The sequence below is a fragment of the Poecile atricapillus genome, chromosome 14 (assembly GCF_030490865.1).
Source record: "Poecile atricapillus isolate bPoeAtr1 chromosome 14, bPoeAtr1.hap1, whole genome shotgun sequence".
In the NCBI taxonomy this organism is placed as follows: domain Eukaryota; kingdom Metazoa; phylum Chordata; class Aves; order Passeriformes; family Paridae; genus Poecile; species Poecile atricapillus.
The window spans coordinates 16,161,962-16,183,083 of NC_081262.1; the positions used below are offsets into that span (position 1 = coordinate 16,161,962).

The window sequence follows — 21,122 nt, forward strand, 5'->3', positions numbered from 1 at the left end:
TTCGCAGCTCTGCGAGGACCGAGGCCAAGCGCACACCAGGAATTCTGCTATTTCCCTTCCAGGGATGCCCGGATCCGCAGCTCTCTGCCGCAGCTGCTTTGGCCCCGCTCCTCACTTTCCTCCCTTGCCTCGTTCCCCAGGATTTTCATCCCCAAGAAGCACCGGCAGCGCTTTGACGAGGTGGTGTCGCAGAGCCTGATCAGCAAGCTGTGCCGCTCCAAGAGCGAGCACAGCAACCGCCTGCGCCGCAGCCGCAGCGAGGACCACCAGGAGCGGCTGCTGGTGTCCACCCGGGCCAGCTCCGTGCCCCGCAGCCACGAGGAGCTCAGCAAGAGCCTCCGCAAAACCACCTCGCTCATCAGCAGCAATGTGGCCTCGGGGGCTGCCCGCAGGTAGCGCCTCCCCTGGGGCTCGTGTGGAGGGAGGAAAGGGAAGGTGTCAAACTCTCCCGGGGTCAGGATGAATACAAAACTCTTCTTCTGGAAGGCCCGGCAGCTTTGTGGCCGTTGTCCCAGCTCTGGGCACCCTCCGTGTCCCCCCAGCTCTGCAGGGCTGGCTGGGATGAGCTGTGTGAGGAGCTGAGGTGGCGCTGGCAGGCTGACAGGGGATGTCTGCTCCTTGCTGGGTGGATGCAGGCGGTCCCAGCAGGATCCGGGGTACCCAGCTGTGCCAGCAGGATTCAGGATGTCCCAGCAGGGTTCAGGGTACCCGGCACAGAGCAGACTGAAAGGAGGTTGGAGCCAGCTTTGGGCTCTCTGGTCTCTTTTCCCAGGTAATGAGTGACAGGATGAGAGGAAATGACTTCAAGTTGCAGCAGGGGGGGGTTAGTTTGGATTTCAGGGGAAATTCCTTCAGGGAACAGGTTCCCAAGCACTGTCACAGGCTGCCCAGGGCAGTGGTGGAGTCCCCGTTCCTGGAAGTGTTGAGGGAAGGGTGAACGTGGCACTCAAGGACACGGCTCAGTGGTGAGCACGGCGCTGCTGCTGGTTTGACACTTGGATTTTATAATCTTTAAAGGTCTTTTCCGCCCCTGAGATTCCGTGGCTTTCCTTGTCTGGCCCTGCCCTGCCCCAGCAGGTGTCTGGGTGCGAGGCTGAGGAGGAAGGACAATCCCTGGAGCACAGGGATTAACCCACTTGCCGTGCCCAGATGGCCAGACTGCAGCAGCCCTGTGGATCCTGCCCCAGCCCACAGGAGAGCAGGGGCTGGGGAGCTCAGGGTGCCAGGCTCCAGCCCACCCTCCTGCCAGGATGATTTCCGTGTGTCTTGTCCAAAATCCACTCCCAGCACAGTCCCCCTCCCTCCCTGCCAGAGCAGGATCCCGCTGGTTGGAAATGATCTCAGTAATGCTGCCTTCCCCCAGCTCCAATCTGCCTCCCAGCAGGGAGATTTCCTAATGCTCCTTCCAAAATTTCCTAGAGGAATTTAATTCCTCTCTCATCAGTCAACGAGACCTTTGCTCCCTGAACCACATTGTCTCTCTAATTCTCTGTAATAAAGAATCACTGACTGGTTTGGGTTGGAAGAGCCCTTAAAGATCATCCAATCCCAACTCCCTGACGTGGGGGGTTGGAACCAGATGATTTGAGCTGTTATACATATATATATATTCTTTAAATAGATATATTTATCCCATATTCCACTTCAGAACCACATTTACAGGACACTTCGGTATCAAAGGGGACCTTGTGGCAGCACTGGGAGCGTTGGGGACTGGAGTGCTCAGCAGAACCTGGGCTAACAGGGTTGTGGAGGGGCTGGGGAAGGAAAGAAGGGCTGGATCTTGTACTCTGACTCCTGCTTGCCTTTTGCCCCCACAGAACAGTGCGAGTTTATAAAGGCAACAGGAGCTTTGGCTTCACACTCCGTGGCCATGCCCCAGTGTGGATCGAGTCTGTCCTGCCAGGTAAGGACATGAGACTCTTGATCACTTCTTGGTCTCTGCTCTGAACTTGAACTGTTAAATGCTGTTTGCTAGAAAAGAGCAAAAGGGACTTTTCCAAGGCTCAGTGATGGAGTTTTCCCAGTGGAATAATGAGCACCTTTAGAATTTAGATTTGCTTTATCCACTCCTCATTTTGAGAAGTGGGAAATGTGTTCAGTGGCCATCCTGAAATGGCACCAGTGCTCCCAGTGCAGACTGGACGCTGCACCCAGCTGGGTGAGCAGTCCCAGCCCACCCAGATAAGGCAGGTGCAGGGGGTGCCCTGCCTGGGGGTGCCCCTGACCCCCAGCCCAGCCAGGGCTGCTGCAGCTGAAGCCCCTTTGTGCCCCCAGGGAGCCCGGCAGAGAAGGCTGCTCTCAAGGCTGGAGACAGGATCCTGTTCCTCAACGGCCTGGACATGAGGTAGGAGCTGTGCAGGGCACCCAGGGCCGGGGACAGGGGCTGAGCTCACGCTGTGGTCACTCTGGGGAAGGGAAACGGGAGCTGCTGGTCCCCACTGCTGCCCTGCACAGGGGTTTGTCCTGTGGGGACAGCTGGGACAGCTCCTTTAGTGCTCCTGTACAGAATGTGGCTCTAAGAGGAGCACTTTCCCCAGCCCTGCTCCTCCTCTGAGTTCTCTGTGCAGAACAGTTTATACAACCGGGGTTCTGACTGTCCCCAGACCCCAATTTCAGCCACTCTGAGTTAATCTGTGTTAAACACCTGAGGTTCTGCTTTGGAAAGCAGCAAAGCCCACGAATCACTCCCACAAAGGGATCATAAGCTTAAAGCCACGTGGGAATCCCATTTGTACCCAGAAGCTCATTCTGTGCAATGTCTGTGCACCTAAGCAATGGGAGCAGAGGGATCCGTGCCCCTCTCCAGGGCAGGGCAGCCCCTGTCTCCTCGTGTGTGTCCTTCTGCATAAAAACCAAGAGCAAAGGCTCGGAGGAGGCTACAGGACAAGAGAGAGTGATGAATATTTAAAGGTTAAACTGATGCTGCCTCTGTCAGGGCTCAGGTTCTCACGTTTCAGCTGATCCAGCGAACTGTTGGCTGATGCAGCACTGCCAGAAAATAGAGAGCGGGTTGGGGATTGTCCTCTGAGCCGTGTTTTTGGCAGGCATTGTCCCAGCCTGGCCCATACCCTTCTCCAAGGGCATCCCAAGATTTTTTTCACCTACAAAATTAAACTTTACATTCACCTCGCATTTTCTTTTCGTGCAGAATTAGGACAGGCGAAGACAGACCTGCAGTGCTGTGTCCTTTAAAGGAAAAATAATTTAATCATTTTCTGGGTCTGGGTGCAGTTTAACTCTCTCTTCCCGTGCCCTGGCACCGCTGAGGGTGCCCACAGGCATTCCCACGGTTGTTCCTCGGTGCAGGCAGAGCGGGGAGCTCGCTCATGGGGCAGGATCCAGGCTCTCCCTCCCTGCAGCACAGGGAAAACCGAGCAAAGCTGGAGAGAACCAGGGAATGGCAGTGGGGACGCACTCCCCCGGCTCTGAGCTGCACGGGGAGGCTTTTCCAAGATGAACGAAGCACGATGAGGACACAGCCGTGTGTCCCCAGCGCTCTCCTGGAGCTGGGGCGGCTCTGAGCGGGCTCTCCTTTCCCGCAGGAACTGCTCCCATGACAAGGTGGTGTCGATGCTGCAGGGCAGCGGGGCCATGCCCACCTTGGTGGTGGAGGAGGGCATCGTCAACTTCTCCAACGGTGAGAATGAAGGGAGGAGGGGCTGGAGAGCGGAGAGCCCGGGCCAGCTCCCGAATTCCTGCTGGAGGAGGGAATTGCCGAGCGCCTCCGTGGGCTGAGCAGGTTTAAGGCGCTGCCTGGGGGATGCTCCTCTCCCCGGGATCCCTTGCTCTGTGGGATCAGGCTGGATCTCAGGCTTGGCTGCTCTCCAGGAGGGCTCATCCTCATGCTGTGTGGCTGTCCTTGGTGTCCCTTGTCCTTGCTGAGCAGCGTGTGCCGTGTCCTTGTCCGCAGTAATCCAACCCCTCGTGCCCACGGTGGCTGCGCAAATCCCGCGGCTCCGGGGGGCTGTGCCGGGCGGGATTGTTATCCCGCTGCAGGGATGAATAATTGATGAGAGCTGAGGGTGTCTGGGGCACTGCAGGGTGCCTGTGGAGGGCAGGATGTCCCCGCATCCCGAGCTCCGCTGTGAGCTTGGGGTGCTGCTCCACAACGCACAGAGCCGGCAGTCAGGGGCTGCCTCTTCCCTCTGGAGCAGCAATGGGATCCCCTCGGCCCCGCTGAGGAGCCCTGGGAACGCCCCTGGTGCTTTGCAGGTGGCTCCGCAGAGCCCCAGCAGCCTGGAATGGTTTGGATTGCCAGGGACATGAGGGATGATCTCATTTCACCCCTCTGCCTTGGATACCTTCCTCTAGACCAGGTCGTTCCAAACCCCATCCAACCCGACCTGCTTCAAAGCCAGTGGCTCTCCAACTGCCCCACTGCCCCCAGAAGAAACCAAGGAAAGATGGAATATCTTTTTTGCAGACTCTGACTCTGCCGAGTCCCCGAGCAGCTCCTCGGCCCTCACCTCCCTGCAGTGGGTTGCAGAGATTCTCCCCTCTAGCATCAAGATCCAAGGAAGGACGTTCACGCAGCAGCTGGAGCACCTGCTGACCCCGCCCGAGCGTTTCACCATCTGCAAGGCGCTGGAGGGCTTCTTCCAACATCGGTAACTCGGTGCCAGCTCCATCCTCCTCTGGGACCCTGCCTGGAGCAGTGCCCGTGCCAGGCTCGGGGTCAGGCAGAGGCAGCCCTGGGCTGGGGGGCTGTCTCAGGAGCTCTGCTGTCACAGGAGCTCTGCTGTCACAGGAGCTCTGCTGTCACACAGGGCCCCTCTGCTGTCACAGGAGCTCTGCTGTCACAGGAGCTCTGCTGTCACAGGAGCTCTGCTGTCACACAGGGCCCCTCTGCTGTCACAGGAGCTCTGCTGTCACAGGAGCTCTGCTGTCACACAGGGCCCCTCTGATGTCACAGGAGCTCCTCTGATGTCACAGGAGCTCCTCTGATGTCACAGGAGCTCCTCTGCTGTCTCAGGAGCTCTGCTGTCTCAGGAGCTCTGCTGTCACACAGGGCCCCTCTGATGTCACAGGAGCTCCTCTGATGTCACACAGAGCTCCTCTGCTGTCACAGGAGCTCCTCTGATGTCACAGGAGCTCCTCTGCTGTCACAGGAGCTCCTCTGATGTCACACAGAGCTCCTCTGATGTCACACAGGGCCCCTCTGCTGTCACAGGAGCCCCTCTGCTGTCACAGGAGCTCCTCTGCTGTCACAGGAGCTCCTCTGCTGTCACACAGAGCTCCTCTGCTGTCACAGGAGCTCCTCTGATGTCACACAGAGCTCCTCTGATGTCACACAGAGCTCCTCTGATGTCACACAGAGCTCCTCTGCTGTCACAGGAGCTCCTCTGCTGTCACACAGAGCCCCTCTGCTGTCACAGGAGCTCCTCTGATGTCTCAGGAGCTCTGCTGTCACAGGAGCCCCTCTGCTGTCACAGGAGCTCCTCTGCTGTCACAGGAGCTCCTCTGCTGTCACACAGAGCCCCTCTGCTGTCACAGGAGCTCCTCTGCTGTCCTGTGCTCTCCAGGTTCCCCAGCCAGGTGTCCATGAGCTCATCTCCCTGTCCTGCCTGGGGACAGGGCAGATCCTTTAGGGTTTGGTTCCTTTAGGTTAATTTGGTCATGTCCCGGTCAGGCTGTCCCTGACAGCCACAGATCCTGTTCCACCTCCTTCAGTCAATCTCTCCATGCTCCATCCTTGTCTCCTCGCTCTTCCCAGAATCTTGGCTGCAGCATTTCCTGGTGGCTGCACGGGAATGGCTGTGGCTGGCAGAGCCCTCATCCTGCCATGGAGCACATCCCCCCTGTCCTGTGCAGGGATCCAAACACATCCCCTGGCACACTCAGATTTCATCACTGACCTCCTTCCCTGCCCTTGCTTGCTCTTCCAGCAGCGTTTTCTCAGAGGCTGCCACAGAATCCTGGAATGATTTGGGTTGGAAGGGACCTTAAAGCCCACCCAGTGCCAGTCCTGCCATGGCAGGGACACCTCCCACTGTCCCAGGCTGCTCCAGCCCCATCCAGCCTGGCCTGGGACACTGCCAGGGATCCAGGGGCAGCCCCAGCTGCTCTGGGCACCTGTGCCAGGGCAGAATTTCATCCTGTTGCAGGCTGTTGTACCTTGATGGGATGGGGTGTTCAGCCCTGCTATTCCAAACAGCCTTTTTCCCCCTCTCCACACCAAAATCAGATGGAGCTTTGGCCCCAGGAGCTGCCAGCCCAGCCCCCCTCGTGGTGCATTTCTCCCTCAGCCTGTTTACCTGCAGCTGGATAAAATTCAAGTCTTTCCAGGGCTTCTCTTTGCTTTCTGGTGCTCCCCCACCCCTCTTACTCATAAAATCATGGATTCCATTAGGCTGGAAAAGCCCTCTGAGACCACAGAGTCCAACCCAGCACTGCTGAGGCCAGCACTTCCCACGTCCCCAGGTGGGGACATCACATCCAGATGTTTTCAATGGCTCAGCTCTGCAGTGAGGGAGCGAGCCCATGGCAAAGGCGAGGCTGGGCAGCGGCAGGAGGGGCTGTGAGGAGGGACACGCTCACTGCCCAGCCCTCTCCCCCTGTTTTGCAGGAACATTGACACTCTCATTGTGGATGTGTACCCGGTGCTGGACACACCGGCCAAGCAAGTCCTCTGGCAGTTTATCTACCAGCTGCTGACCTACGAGGAGCAGGAGCACTGCCAGCAAAAGATTGACAGGTTTCTGGGGTACAAGGCCTTGGCAGGTGAGAGGAAGCCCCCGCGCTCCGGGATGGACACACCGTGTCCTGGGAGCTCAGTCCTTTGTCCTCGTGGCGTTTTGGAGCGAAGCTGCATTGAGAGGGAAGATGGATTGAGAGGGTGACTCTGGGAGCAAAGGCTTCTGGAAGCTGCTCAGGTCCTTAGAGGTGAGGAAGTCCAGGAAGGGAACAGCTGGTTTAAAGGCAGCGCTCAGATCAGAGAGGTGAAATAAGGGTGACGCAGCATCCCTTGGGATGCCACAAAAACATCCGTGGTTGGAAGAGTTGGTGCTGCTTTCTCAAAAAGACACAAAGGCAGTTGGTGTTCCCCTTGTCCCTGGTCCCCCTGTCCCCTCACCACCACCCTCACCTGCTTCTGTGGTAGCACAAAGCCAGAGGTGGACTGGGGAGAGCAGGTTTGAAGTGAAATGTCCCAATCCGTGTGTTTGTGCTCTTAATCGCTTCTGCTTTTCCTGTTCTCAGTACTCACACAGATGTGTGAATTTTAGACTCAGTAAAGGTAAAAGAAGTGTTGCTTGAAGAGAGGCTTTTGGAGGAGCACAGTGATTTTAGCAGAAAACAGGAACAGCTCCAAATCCCGGTGCAAATCCTCCCTGTTGTGCCTGGGATCCCGTGCTCCGTGCACACTGGATCTGCTCACTGGATTTGTGCTCAGCCACCTCTGCTTTGTGTGTGCAGAATCACAGCTCAGCTGGGCTGTGCATTCCCAGGAATCCATGCCCTGTAATTGGTGTATAACCTAAGGAGTTGACAAGAATGCAGAGCAGGAATCCCCAGCTGGGGGAGGAGGGAAGCACAGGAGCAAATTCCCTGTCCCAGGGCGTTGTTCCCAGCTCCAGGCTGGTCCCTGGCTCCTCTCAGTGCCTCAGGTGAACGGGGCAGTCTGTGAGCATGGCCCATGGTCTGGTGTTCTGGTCCATTCTGTGTCTGTGCCTGGATGCACCGTGCCCAGAGCTCTCTGCATTTGGGCTTCTCCTTGCCCTGGGCTCCCAAACTCCGCTGATCTCCTGTGTCCCAGGGCTGCTCTGTCAGCTTCCTCAGGGATGGATGCTCCGTTCCCCCCATCCTGCTGTGAGCCTGCGCCTGTCCCAGCTGCCACACTGAGCTGTGCATGGGCTGTGTGCTCCTTCCAGGCAGCGTTCCACGGCTGGCCCCATTTCCTTCTCTCCCCTTGAGGGCAGGAAGGGTTTCCTGGGACCAGCCCAGCTCAGGGCTGGGGTTTCATGTGGGCCATGAGCTGGTGGATGCCTGTGCTGCTGGAGAAATGGACTGCGTGTCCTGTCTGTGCATCCATCGCTGCCCTGTGCTGCCAGGGGCACCTGGAACCTGCTCAGCTCCCTGGCCATGGGGCAAGTGGCTACCAGGGAATGGCAGCTGCTGTGAGCCCCATGGGGCTGGGGGCTCTGGGGGGCTCTGGGGGTTCTGGGGGGCTCTGGGGGGCTCTGGGGGTACCAGGGTGAGGAGGGGTGGGGAGCTGTGGGCTCTGGCTGTGCCTCACCGAGGTGTTTGGTGCTGCAGCTGAGGCAGAGGCTGAGGATCGGTACCGCAGCTCTGTCCGAGGAGCCTCCCTGTGCCGGGGCAGCCTCCGGACCCCCCGCCCTGAGGAGGGGGCAGCAGGTGGGTGACTGGGGACAGGGACCTGGGGGTTGTGACACTGCCTGCAGGGTCCTGCTGTGCCAAATTCCTGACCTGCTCCTAAGCGTGAACAATGGGAAAAGATGGAGAGGCAAAGGTGGAGGTCAGAGTAGAGGTGTGGGCTGGAAATCCACGTTTTCAGAAACAGAATCACAAAATTATAGAATCACAGAATCATTTAGGTTGGAAAATCCCTCCAAGATCATTGAGTCCAACCTGTGACTGATCCTCACCTTGTCACCCAGCCCAGAGGTGCCTCGGACACCTCCAGGGACAGCGATTCCACAGTGAAAGAGCCAATTCAGTAAGAGGCCACTTGATCATAAGGCTGAATGTTGTTTCCAACCCCTTCCATCACTCAGATGTGAACTGGTCCTGCTGGTCTGGGCCCTCCCTTCTGGGGGCAGCATTTATGGCTTCCCTCTGACCAGTCTCAGATTCCATCAAATTCACAGGGAAACAGGGAAAACCACATTTGTGAAACCCACGTGAGGAAGGAGATGGTGGTTCAGGGTCGCTTTGAGCCTCTTGATGATCCCATTGTGGCCCACCCCTCCCTCCCTCCCTCCCCTCGGGGACACACACCTGCCTGTTCCCATCCCCGCTGATGCTGAAGGACCCGTGCTCCTGACCACGACCTCCCCATGACCTCCCTGAGGACCTCCTGGCCATGTGGTGCTCCTCAGCTCTCAGGGGGGTCTGAGACATTTCCCGGGGGAAGATCCTCTAACCTGGCTCCGAGGAGCTTTTCTGGAGGGGATTAGAGCCCGGAGAGCAGCTGTGTGTGCTGGAGGAGCGGTGTCTGGGCAGATGTTGGCCAGCTGTGGGGAGCAGCCCTGTCCTCAGCTGCCCCGAGGGCAGAGCGGAGCAGCTCGGAACCGTCGTGCTGACCTTAAACCCACCCTGCACTGCTCCCCAGGGACCCCCAGAGCCGGGAGCTGGGCAGGGAGGTCACTCTGGGTCCCAGCAAGAGATGGGAGCCCTTTGTGGGTGAGGGCTGTGGGGAGCTGGGGCACAGACAGGGGAGTGACTGCTTTGTCTCCCTCCCGCAGGCAGCGACACCGTGGAGGTCCCCGTTCGCCTGATCCCTGGGGAGAGACAGGCTGGTGATGGCACCTCCCTCCCGGAGACACCCAACCCCAAAATGGTGTGAGGGGGCGAGGGACACCTCTGGCACGGCTGTGGGGTGGTGTGTCCACAGGAAAGCAGTTTGAGCCCTTCACTGTGAACACAGGGCAGCAGGAAAGAGGGAATGCTGTGTGTGGGGGTGAATACCTGCAGGGGCTGACTGTCCCTGCCTCAGAGCCCCTCTCTGAGGTCACCTCCCCGGGCAATTAGTCACCTTAATGAGGCTGATGTCTGCCAGTGTGTCCCTGCAGCCTCATCAGTGAGAGGCTCTTGGGGGGCTCAGACAAGGCAGAGTGGCCTGGGCTGGGGTGAAGCCCCCCTTTAAAGAGTCAGAGAGATGGGTACTCATGAGAGTCCCAGAATGGTTTGGGTCACAAGGACCTGAAAGCCCATCCAGCGCCACCCCTGCCATGGCAGGGACACCTCCCACTGTCCCAGGCTGCTCCAGCCCTGTCCAGCCTGGCCTGGGACACTGCCAGGGATCCAGGGACAGCCCCAGCTGCTCTGTGGGGACATGGCAGGTCCCTGGGGGTCCACAGCCCTGCCTGGCTGGGCACAGCAGCAGCTCTCTGTCCTCCCCCAGATGTCGGCTGTGTACGCAGAGCTGGAGAACCGCCTGATCGGGGGCTTTGCTGGCAAGATGGGCAACGCTGCCCTGCACAGGAGCTCCCCCCCAGCCCCGGAGCTGCCACACGCTGCAGGTACCTCCTGGGGACATCTCAGGTGACACTGGGTGGCGCTGGCCGGGCAGGTGGAGGAGAAGACAACCTCCTCTTGGTGCCATTTTATGAGGGGGCATGATGGTTCCGGGTGTGAGCACAGTGCTGGCTGCTGCAGGGCAGGGCGGTGTGCAGGGTGCTGCATGCCAGGGGATCACTGCTGCATCCCAGGGGATCCCAGCTGCTGCATCCCAGGGGATCACTGCTGCAGGGCAGGGATCACTGCTGCATCCCATGGGATCACTGCTGCATCCCATGGGATCACTGCTGCATCCCAGGGGATCACTGCTGCATCCCAGGGATCACTGCTGCATCCCAGGGGATCACTGCTGCATCCCAGGGGATCATTGCTGCATCCCAGGGGATCACTGCTGCAGGGCAGGGATCACTGCTGCATCCCAGGGATCACTGCTGCATCCCATGGGATCACTGCTGCATCCCAGGGGATCACTGCTGCATCCCATGGGATCATTGCTGCATCCCAGGGGATCACTGCTGCATCCCAGGGATCACTGCTGCATCCCAGGGGATCACTGCTGCATCCCAGGGATCACTGCTGCATCCCAGGGGATCACTGCTGCATCCCAGGGGATCACTGCTGCATCCCAGGGGATCACTGCTGCTGCATCCCAGGGGATCACTGCTGCTGCAGTGCTGTGTTTGGGATGCTGCATCCCCTGGTATCCCAGCTGCAGGGCAGGGCTGTGTGCAGGATGCTGCATCCCCTGGGATCCCAGCTGCTGCAGGGCAGTGCAGCCTCTGCCTGGGAAGCTCCCTTGTCCCTCTGCTCGGTGTCGCGGTGCCCGGGGCTGCAGGACGCCCCTGCAGCCCCCTCGGCTCTGTCCCGCAGGTGGCCGCAAGCCGGGGCTGGCGTGGCCGAGCGAGCCGCTGGCGACCCAGCCCTGCTACTACCGGCTGCACAGCAGCGTGGCCTCCCCGTGCAGCACCGAGTCCAACCCCTACGTGAGCCTGGACAGCAGCCCGGCCCCGTCGCCCAAGCACGGCGAGTACTCGCCGCTGTCGCGACGGAAGAAGCTCTTCACCTTCTCCAGGCCCCCCCGCAGCCGCGACACCGACCGGTTCCTGGACGCCCTCAGCGAGCAGCTGGGACACCGGGTCACCATCGTGGATGATTTCCTCACCCCTGAGAACGACTACGAGGAGGTGAGAGCGGCGCGGGGCATCCCAGGGACCCGGGGGACACGTGGGGACACTCCGGGGTGCCGGGGATGGGGGTGCCAGCCTCAGCCCTGCTCTGCGCCCACCCAGATGAGTTTCCAGGATGACCAGGGCAGTTACGTGACCAACGATGTCAGCAGCAGCGAGTACATCAGCAGCAGCGACGAGGGCAGCTCCCTCACCTACTCCACGCTCTCGGACCACATCCCCCCTCCTCCGCTCAGCCCCCCGCCCCCGCCGCCCCCCCTGCAGTTCCACGACCCCCAGACCGGCCCCAGCAAGGCGGAGGCCACCAAGGCCAGCTCGGCACCCGTCCCCAAGGCCCTGGTGAGCCACCTGCACCCCGTCCCTCCTCCTCCTCCTCCGCCGCCGCCGCCCCCCGTGCCCTGCGCGCCCCCCCTGCACCGGGGGCTGCTGCACCGCAGGAGCGACTCCAACCACATGAGCGTCAAGAGACTGCGCTGGGAGCAGGTGGAGAACTCGGAGGGGACCATCTGGGGACAGGTACGGCCCGTGAGGGTGAGGATGGGGGTCCCAGCCGCGCCCGGGGGAGCAGCGACCTGCGCTGAGGCTCTGCAGGGCTTCCCTTCGTCCTTTAAACTGGAGCGAACTGGGGAGCGGGGACAGGCCCTGGAAATCCTCCGAGATGCTGATTTCAGCTACAGAGTCCCGGGGGGTTACCACAGCCGGAGCTGCCTCCAGATGTGTTGTGCAGCTGTGGGGGGTTCAGTGGGGGAGGATGAGGATGAGGATGGCTGGAGCAGGGTGATGGGACAGCCCCGAGCAGGGCAGGACACTGCAGGGGACAGCAGAGGTGAGGGGTGAGACAAGAGATGGCAATCCTGTGGCATCGTGGGCATGAAGCGGAGCGGGTGGATCCAATCCCTTCCCGGGGTTTAACTCCCGGTGCTCGGGACATGCCGCGTTCCCCGTGCCCTGAGCAGCCAGAGCGGAGCTGTGGGATCCCCTTCCAGTCCCACAGACACTGGAAATCCTGCAGGTCCCTCTCCCCAGCACTCCGGGAAGGAAGATGCTTCTTCACAGTGATTTTTCTGTGTGCAGAAACAATTCTCGAAGCTCCTGGAATTGCCATTTTATCCTTTAGCAAAGGGATCATGTCCGAGGAGGGGGTGAGGACAGAGATGCTCTGTAGGATTTCAGCTGTGTCAGGAGCTGGGTGAAGCTGCAGGGCAGTGGCTCCAGTCTCAGGACGGTGCCACCAGCCTGTCCTGGTTCCTTCTGGGGACACGGAGCTCGGTGTGGGGGGATGTGGCAGCACAGGGGGGCACCGAGTGCCAGCACAGCTCCCGACCCCTCCTGCCCCACAGCTCGGGGAAGACTCGGATTACGACAAGCTGAGTGATATGGTCAAATACCTCGACCTGGAGCTGCACTTCGGGACTCAGAAACCCACGAGTAAGTACTGAGCCCCAGAATAGGTCCTGGTACCAGCAGAGACCAGTGCCGGCTGGGAGGAACTGGGAGGGACTGGGAGGGACTGGGAGGGACTGGGAGGGACTGGGGCTCGATGGGCAGCAAGACAGTGCCTGTCTGTGACATCACCCGTGGCATGAATTTCGTTCATCCTCAGGATTTTGTGGCCGGTGGCACAGCAGGTCATTAAGGTGGAGATGCTTTCATTATCTCCCTTAATTATCTCTTCTGCCATGATGTTTTCTCTCCACGTTTCATTGGGCACTGAAACCCGGCTGGAGGCTTTTACCAACTGCACTCCAGTGCTTGAGAGCTCTGGAAAGGCTGAAAAAGCCATGAAAACATTCCTGTGTCCAAAGCAATCATCACCAGCAGCTCTTTGCTTTTTATCAGTGGCTGTGCCCCGGGAGCAGTGATGGGTCTGGAGCTCTGTGCCTGTGCAGCCCCCACGGCTCCCCAGCTCCCACAGACCCACTGGCATCGCCCACCCAGAAGTTTTTGGGTGCCACAAACCCAGAGCAGGGTCCAGGCTGGGGATCTGGAGTGCTGGTGATCCTGGAGTGAGGCATTCCAGTAAAAATGTGGAATGTCTGAGCTCTCCTGGCAGGGCCACGATGCCCAGCTGGCAGTGGGTGAAGTGGAACTCATCTCAGGGGACACTGTTTTTAGGATGTTTCTGAGCAGTCTGGGATTTTCTGTGTGTTTCACCTCTGGTTTTACCTTTTTCAGCTCCAACTGAATTGGGGAGATCTTTGAATCGCAGAATTCAAGGATTCCTGGAGCCATTGCTGTGTGCAAAGCATCCGTTCTCCTCTCTCTCATTCATGGTTTCACTGTTTGCAGGACAGGTTTTCTCCCACTGGAGCCGCCTGAGCCTGTCCTTACCCACCATTAAATCTTTCAGTTTCTCTTCCAGAGCCAACTCTCATGCCTGAAAACTTTAAAAAGAAAGACGTGGTTGAAATTTTGTCCCACAAAAAGGCCTACAACACATGTAAGTGAAGCCCAGGGTGAAGGTAGCCACAGGTGGGATGTAGAGAACTGGAAAGGTAAAGGGGAGGAGCACGAGCTCAATGCCATGGGCACCATCCCATGAGCCCAGCTCAGCTGGGACGGACTTTAGGAGCTCAATGCCATGGGCACCATCCCATGAGCCCAGCTCAGCTGGGATGGACTTTAGGAGCTCGATCCCATGAGCCCAGCTCAGCTGGGATGGACTTTAGGAGCTCAATGCCATGGGCACCATCCCATGAGCCCAGCTCAGCTGGGATGGACTTTAGGAGCTCGATCCCATGAGCCCAGCTCAGCTGGGATGGACTTTAGGAGCTCAATGCCATGGGCACCATCCCATGAGCCCAGCTCAGCTGGGATGGACTTTAGGAGCTCGATCCCATGGGCCCAGCTCAGCTGGGATGGACTTTAGGAGCTCAATGCCATGAGCCCAGCTCAGCTGGGATGGACTTTTCCTGCAGCCCAGAGCTGCCCCAGGCTGCCCTCAGCCCCGGGCAGGGGAACAGGGAGCTCTCTGGGGAAGGATGGAGATGGGATGTGGCTCCCTGTCCTGGGCAGGGGCAGTGGAGGGGCACTGCTGCTTCTCCAGGATGTGCTTCAGGTAGGGAGGAGGGTGGGGGGCTTGGTGGGACCCCCCTGCCAGGGACTCCTCCCCGGCTGGGTGTGGGAGCAGAGCCACCCGTGGTGTCCCTGTGAGGCCTGTGCGGGTCCCAGGGAGGGATGGGCAGCCCAGGGCTGTTCCTCTCCCTCGGGGGCGAGGCTGATGTCCCCGCGGTGACACAGAGGTGTGTGCCTCCCTCCCCAGCCATCCTGATCGCCCACCTGAAGCTGTCGCACGTGGAGCTGCGGCAGATCCTCATGACCATGGAGACGGATCGCCTGGAGCCGTCCCACATCAAGCAGCTCCTGCTCTACGCCCCGGACGGGGAGGAGGTGCAGCGATTCCAGAGCTACAAGGAGAACCCCGGCAAGCTGAGCGAGCCCGACCAGTTCGTGCTGCAGGTGCTGGGCAGGGGCTGCTCCGGGACAGGGGCTGTGTGTGCCCTGTCCCTGCAGCAGGACACCCACACCTGCTGTCCCTGTCACACCTGGGGTGTCACACCTGGAGTGTCTGGGTGTGGGTCTGGGTGTGTGTGTGGGTGTGTGTGTGTGGGTCTGGGTCTGGGTGTGGGTCTGGGTGTGTGTGAGCCCATCCCATCCCATCCCATCCCATCCCATCCCATCCCATCCCATCCCATCCCATCCCATCCCATCCCATCCCAGCCACCCCAGAGCTGTGTCCCCGCTCGTGCCCAGCAGGGACACCCCCCAGCAGGGCCAGCAGGGCAGGGCCAGGTGCAGGAGGGGCTGTGCTGCTGGGGATGGTGACCCTGCCCCTCCTCTGCCCCTGCTCTGCCCCAGATGCTGTCTGTACCCGAGTACAAGATCCGCCTGCGCAGCCTGCACTTCAAAACCACCCTGCAGGAGAAGACCGAGGAGATCAAAGCCAGCTACGAGTGCATCTGCAAGGCCTCCCTAGAGCTGAAAAGCAGCAAGAAGCTGGCGAAGATCCTGGAGGTCAGAGCGGTCCCTCCCTCCATGGTCACCCTCAGCACCCTCCCACGGGCAGCTCCAGCCCCTGGGCACCCCCACACTGTCCATCCCCCTGAGGAGGGGTCTCTGTGCTCCTGGGATGGACCAGAGACAGAACAAACCCCTCTGCAGTTCCTCTGTGACCCTCCGGAGATGAGCTGGCCCAAATTGTTGTTAATTCATTCGGTTTTAACAAAAAAAGGCAGGTGGGATAAATGAGATCGCCGTGTGCTCAAAGGCATTTGCAGATGAGTGATGAAACTCCTGGCCAGGGACCCCCCAGCAATTCCTGAAATCCTTGGGGACGATGTTTGTCTGCACATTGATGGGTGGAGAGCAGGAATTCAGGAATTCAGAGTGGCAGGAGCTGGGAGATGGGAGGACACGGCTGCAGGAGGCCACCAGCCCCTCATTCCCTGGTTTCCTCTTCCCAGTTCGTGCTGGCCATGGGAAATTACCTGAACAACGGGCAGCCCAAGACCAGCAAAACCACGGGATTTAAAATCAATTTCCTGACCGAGGTAAGGAGAGCCAGCCCTGCTCCTGGGAGCTCCCTGTGCCCACGAGCTGCTCTCACCAGAGACCCCAGGGTGCCAGAGAGGGGTGCAGGGGGCTGGGTTGATGCACAGGGGGCTTCAGAGAGGCTCTGCTGTGGGTCTGGGGTCTCAGCCAGGGCCCAGCTATGGGTGGGAGCAGGTCCTGGCCTGCACTGGGGGCTCCTGAGGGGTGGGGACAGCCCTGGGCTGCAGGAAGGGACATCTCCACACCACCAGTCTGGGCACACGTGGTGTGGCAAGGTGGAATGTCCAGTTTAACCATTATAACCACGGGAGCTGGGGCAGGGGGGTGTGCAGGGGGGTCCTCACTTGTTCTGCTTCTCTGCAGCTCAACACCACCAAGACTGTGGATGGGAAATCCACCTTCCTGCACATTCTTGCCAAATCCCTCAGCCAACACTTCCCAGAGCTCCTGGGCTTTGCCAAGGACCTTCCCACAGTGCCGCTCGCTGCCAAAGGTACAGGAGGGGGTGGCTCACAGTGGCTCCGGGCTTGGTTTGGGTCTGGGGTCAGCCAGGAGCTGCTCAGCCTTGGCAGGAGCAGGATGGGAGCCAGAACCGGTGAGGAACGGTCCTGAGCAAGAGGAGAGCTCAGTGACAGTGAGGTGCCACCATCCCACGCTGCCACACCTGGCGCTGGCACACACGGGGCTCTGTCCCCTGCCCAGCCCTTCCCTCCTGACCCCAAACCCCGTGTCCCAGCTCCAGAGTCATGGTGGGAGTGCAGAGCAGGCACAGGGAGCCGTGGTGCCCGGGGATGGTGTGGCACAGCCTCCATCCAGGGGTGCAGGTGCTGCTGCAGCTGCCAGCGCTGCCATGGTCAGGGTGGAGCAGAGGGAGCAGCACCTCGGGGAGGGGTCACAGGTCAGTCACAGCTGTGTCCTGTCGAGTAAGGACCCTACAGCTCCATTTTCTGCAATAAAAACCGGTCACACTCATCCTGGAGCTGCTCTCCACCCACTGCTGCTGTGGTGCTGCTCAGGTGTGACACAGGACACGGCCTCAGGCTGTGCCAGGGAGGTTGAGGTGGGATTTTAGGGAAAATTCCTTCCTGGAAATGCTGCCCAGCCCTGGCACAGCTGCCCAGGGTGGAGTCCCTGTCCCTGAAGGGATTTAAAATCTGTGTGGATGTGGCACTTGGGGACAGTGCTTGTTAAAATCTGTGTGGTTGTGGCACTTGGGGACAGTGCTTGTTAAAATCTGTGTGGATGTGGCACTTGGGGACAGTGCTTGTTAAAATCTGTGTGGATGTGGCACTTGGGGACAGTGCTTGTTAAAATCTGTGTGGATGTGGCACTTGGGGACAGTGCTGGTGGTGGCACTGGCAGTGCTGGGGGAGCAGTTTTGGACTGGATCACCTGAGAGGGCTTTCCCAACCTGGATGATTCCACGATGCTGTGGTTTTAAATGAAGCACTGAATCTCTACAAAGCACGAGCTGGATTTCCTTTGCACACCATCCCCTGCTGTTTGTGAGCAATTCCCTTGGGAATTGGTGCCACAGTGGATAAATAAAGGAGCAAATTCCGGCCTGGAGCTGTAAATTTCCACTTGAGGAAGGTCTGTACCTGGAGCTTTCCCAGCTGGAATTTGTATCTGGCCTAACTCTGAAATAACCCTTCTGTCCCTGGAGGCTGCCCAAACTCCTGCCTGTGTGTCCCCCCTTGTCCTGCTGTCCTGTGTCCCTCCTGTCCCCTCCCAGGCGTCCCTCGCTGTGAGTCCCCTGTGCTCCCTGTCCCTGGAATGTTCCAGGCTCCTTTGGGCACTCCTGCCTCCTCCAGTGTGAGCAGCAGGAGCTCCTGCTCCCTCTGGTCCCAGCAGGATGCTCTGGTTGTCCGGCCTGCCTGGACGGACAGACAGACAGACAGACAGCCAGACAGAGCCCCTGACCCACGGGAACACCCCCAGGCCCCGTGTGGCAGCCCTGCTCTTGTCCTGCAGTGAACCAGAGGACGCTGACAGCGGAGCTGAAGGAGCTGCACAGCACGGTGAGTGACATCCAGAAGGCGTGTCACAGCATGCCGGCCACCGCCGAGGACAGGTTTGCCATCGTCATGAGCGTATCCTTCCTGGAGAGGGGACATCCCCCCTGGGGGAACCCTGCCCTGCCTCGGGGGCTGCCTCTGACCCCCAGCTCCCCCTGCCCTCTGCCAGGGTGGGGAGCGGGTTTTGGTGGCACAGCCCAGGAGAGCAGCTCCTTTTAAAAACGCCTTTATTGAACAGGACAGCTCTGGGGTGGGGACCCAAAGGGTCACACACACCACCACTGCTGCCACTGGACACCACAGAGGAGGAGGAGGATCCCTGCAGCTTTGTCACTGGGGCAGAGCTGGGCCTTCCTTCCCCACGGGAGTCCCCAGGAAAATGGCTTTACCAGCTCATAGTCCAGGGGCTCAGTCCTTTCCAGTTCTTTTTGGTCATGGTGACCACTTCTAAGCATGTTCAGGTGCTGTAGGAAGCTGGTCCTCCTTCTTAGTCCATCAGGATATGTTCTTTTGGTCCTTTATTTTGCTGCTGGCTCGTTGTTGTCAGGGGTTTTTGTTTCTCAGCAGTGCTCAGTCCAGCCCCATTTGTGAGCAGCCTCAGGCCCCATTTTGGGGAGCAGTGGTGTCACTACCCAAGGGAGGGGGATACCCTGTGAGGGAAAAGTAACCACAGGTGAAACAGGGAGAAAACAACCAGGGGTAAAGGCACTGAAAACTCCAACAATCGATCAATCAAATATTAACAACAACCAACTCTTAATTTAACAACTCATAACCTCAGAATTCCACTTCCCACGAGCCCCAGTGCCACACGCCAGGGAACGTGCTGGGACATCTGTCCTTGAGAGCTGTGCTGGCAGTGCCAGCTGTGCCAGCACCTCCACACGTGCCTGTGCAGCGGCTCCCTGCTGCCAGCCATGTGATAAGAGATGGATAAGGGCTCCTGATCCCTGCCATGGAGCAGCTCTTTGTCCTTAAGCCAGTTCCTGCAGTCCTTCCTGGAGAGCGCCCAGCCTGCCATGCGCTCCCTGGACGAGCTGCAGCACAAGGCCATGGAGGAGTTCAGCAAGGTGCTCTCCTTCTTCGGGGAAGACTCAAAAATGACAACCTCCGAAGCCTTCTTCGGCATTTTTGCTGAGTTCATGAGCAAGTTTGAGGTGAGTTGAAGCTTCCCAAGGGGTTTTCCAGCAGGCAGTGTCAGTGTTATTTGTGTGGGAATGGTGGGAGCGGGATGGGATTTTGTGAGCAGCTGTACCTGAGTAAGAGGCTGCTGATAAGATGGAATTTTTCTGACATAAAAATCATCTGGCCAGGGTGGGACACTGGGGGAGGCCTCAAGAACAAGGCCCAGGGGACAGTGATGTGATTGTCCATAGAATCCTGGAATGGTTTGGGTTGGAAGGGACCTTCAAGATCACCCCATGTCCCACCCCCTGCCATGGGCAGGGACACCTTGCACAGTCCCAGGGGTGCTCCAAGCCCTGCCCAGCCTGGTCTTGGATGCTCCCAGGGATGGGGCAGCCACAGCTGCTCTGGGCACCCTGAACTCGCTGCTGTCCCCACACTCAGCGTTCCCTCTCTGTCCCACAGCGGGCTCTCAGTGATGTGCAGGTGGGCGAGAGCCAGCGCAGCCCCAGGATGACCTCCCCCCTGGCCTGGTGATGGCCCGTGGCCACCTGAGGTGCAGCAATTCATTGCCAACAAAGTGCAATTTGCTCCTGTCCAGTCTGGTTGTAAATACGCTGCTGCCACCTGCTACCACCCAGCGGAGCCACGGACAGAGGGGTCGGGGCAGGTGGACACTGAGAAGGCACCGCAGGTGACAGAGGGTGACATGAGGGTGACACGAAGATGAACCCTGCACTGCTCCTGGCAGAGCTTCCTTAGCACCCTCCATTTCCAGGGGATCACTGAGCCAAGGGCTTCGCTTCCATCTGGTAAAACCCCACTGTCCCGTGTTTCCCAAACACCTGGAGCTGGCAGCAGCAGCTGCTGGAGACCTGCACACCCACCACAGCCCTGTGTCCCACCCCTGGCTGTCTCTCAGCTGTCTGGATGTCCCTGGGATGGAGGGACAGCATCCCCTGACCTGTGCACGCTCCTGTGGGGGCTCTGGTGCCCACCAGCTCCTGCAGGTGTTTGGTGAGATCCCTGTGTGTGGTTTGGTGAGATCCCCGTGTGTGGTTTGGTTTGGTGAGATCCCTGTGCTGGGTTTGGTGAGATCCCCGTGCTGGGTTTGGTGAGATCCCCGTGTGTGGTTTGGTTTGGTGAGATCCCTGTGTGTGGTTTGGTTTGGTGAGATCCCCGTACTGGGTTTGGTGAGATCCCTGTGTGTGGTTTGGTTTGGTGAGATCCCCGTACTGGGTTTGGTGAGATCCCCGTGTGTGGTTTGGTTTGGTGAGTTCCCCATGCTGGGTTTGGTGAGATCCCCGTGTGTGGTTTGGTGAGATCCCTGTGCTGGGTTTGGTGAGATCCCGGTGTGTGGTTTGGTTTGGTGAGATCCCCGTGTGTGGTTTGGTTTGGTGAGATCCCCGTGCTCAGTTTGGTGAGATCCCCATGCTGGTTTGGTGAGATCCCTGTGTGTGGTTTGGTTTGGTGAGTTCCCCATGCTGGGTTTGGTGAGATCCCCGTGTGTGGTTTGGTTTGGTGAGATCCCCGTGTGTGGTTTGGTTTGGTGAGATCCCCGCGTGTGGTTTGGTTTGGTTTGGTGAGATCCCCGTGCTCAGTTTGGTGAGATCCCCGTGTGTGGTTTGGTTTGGTGAGATCCCCGTGTGTGGTTTGGTTTGGTGAGATCCCTGTGCTGGGTTTGGTGAGATCCCCGTGTGTGGTTTGGTGAGATCCCCATGCTGGTTTGGTGAGATCCCCATGCTGGTTTGGTGAGATCCCCATGCTGGTTTGGTGAGATCCCCGTGCTGGGTTTGGTGAGATCCCCATGCTGGGTTTGGTTTGGTGAGATCCCTGTGCTGGGTTTGGTGAGATCCCGGTGTGTGGTTTGGTTTGGTGAGATCCCCGTGTGTGGTTTGGTGAGATCCCCATGTGTGGTTTGGTGAGATCCCCATGCTGGGTTTGGTTTGGTGAGATCCCCGTGCTGGGTTTGGTGAGATCCCCGTGTGTGGTTTGGTTTGGTGAGATCCCCGTGTGTGGTTTGGTTTGGTGAGATCCCCGT

At 59.1% G+C, this 21,122-nt stretch overlaps 1 protein-coding gene across 3 annotated transcripts in view; it reads left to right on the forward strand.

Moving 5' to 3' along the window:
- Positions 1-20,112, forward strand: part of GRID2IP (Grid2 interacting protein) — a 36,011-nt gene extending 15,899 nt beyond the window's left edge. For all 3 annotated transcript variants that reach the window (XM_058849726.1, XM_058849728.1, XM_058849727.1), the window contains 21 exons: positions 141-392; positions 1,821-1,906; positions 2,278-2,347; positions 3,546-3,640; positions 4,427-4,610; positions 6,569-6,762; positions 8,257-8,359; positions 9,354-9,359; positions 9,430-9,520; positions 10,085-10,202; positions 11,071-11,384; positions 11,490-11,903; positions 12,728-12,815; positions 13,750-13,827; positions 14,650-14,846; positions 15,246-15,401; positions 15,851-15,937; positions 16,302-16,431; positions 17,913-18,031; positions 18,949-19,113; positions 19,547-20,112. In XM_058849726.1, the coding sequence (XP_058705709.1) occupies positions 141-392; positions 1,821-1,906; positions 2,278-2,347; positions 3,546-3,640; positions 4,427-4,610; positions 6,569-6,762; positions 8,257-8,359; positions 9,354-9,359; positions 9,430-9,520; positions 10,085-10,202; positions 11,071-11,384; positions 11,490-11,903; positions 12,728-12,815; positions 13,750-13,827; positions 14,650-14,846; positions 15,246-15,401; positions 15,851-15,937; positions 16,302-16,431; positions 17,913-18,031; positions 18,949-19,113; positions 19,547-19,618 (3,019 nt within the window). In that variant the 3' untranslated portion in view covers positions 19,619-20,112. The remainder of the gene's footprint in view (positions 1-140; positions 393-1,820; positions 1,907-2,277; positions 2,348-3,545; positions 3,641-4,426; positions 4,611-6,568; positions 6,763-8,256; positions 8,360-9,353; positions 9,360-9,429; positions 9,521-10,084; positions 10,203-11,070; positions 11,385-11,489; positions 11,904-12,727; positions 12,816-13,749; positions 13,828-14,649; positions 14,847-15,245; positions 15,402-15,850; positions 15,938-16,301; positions 16,432-17,912; positions 18,032-18,948; positions 19,114-19,546) is intronic.
- The last annotated feature ends 1,010 nt before the right edge of the window (positions 20,113-21,122 follow it).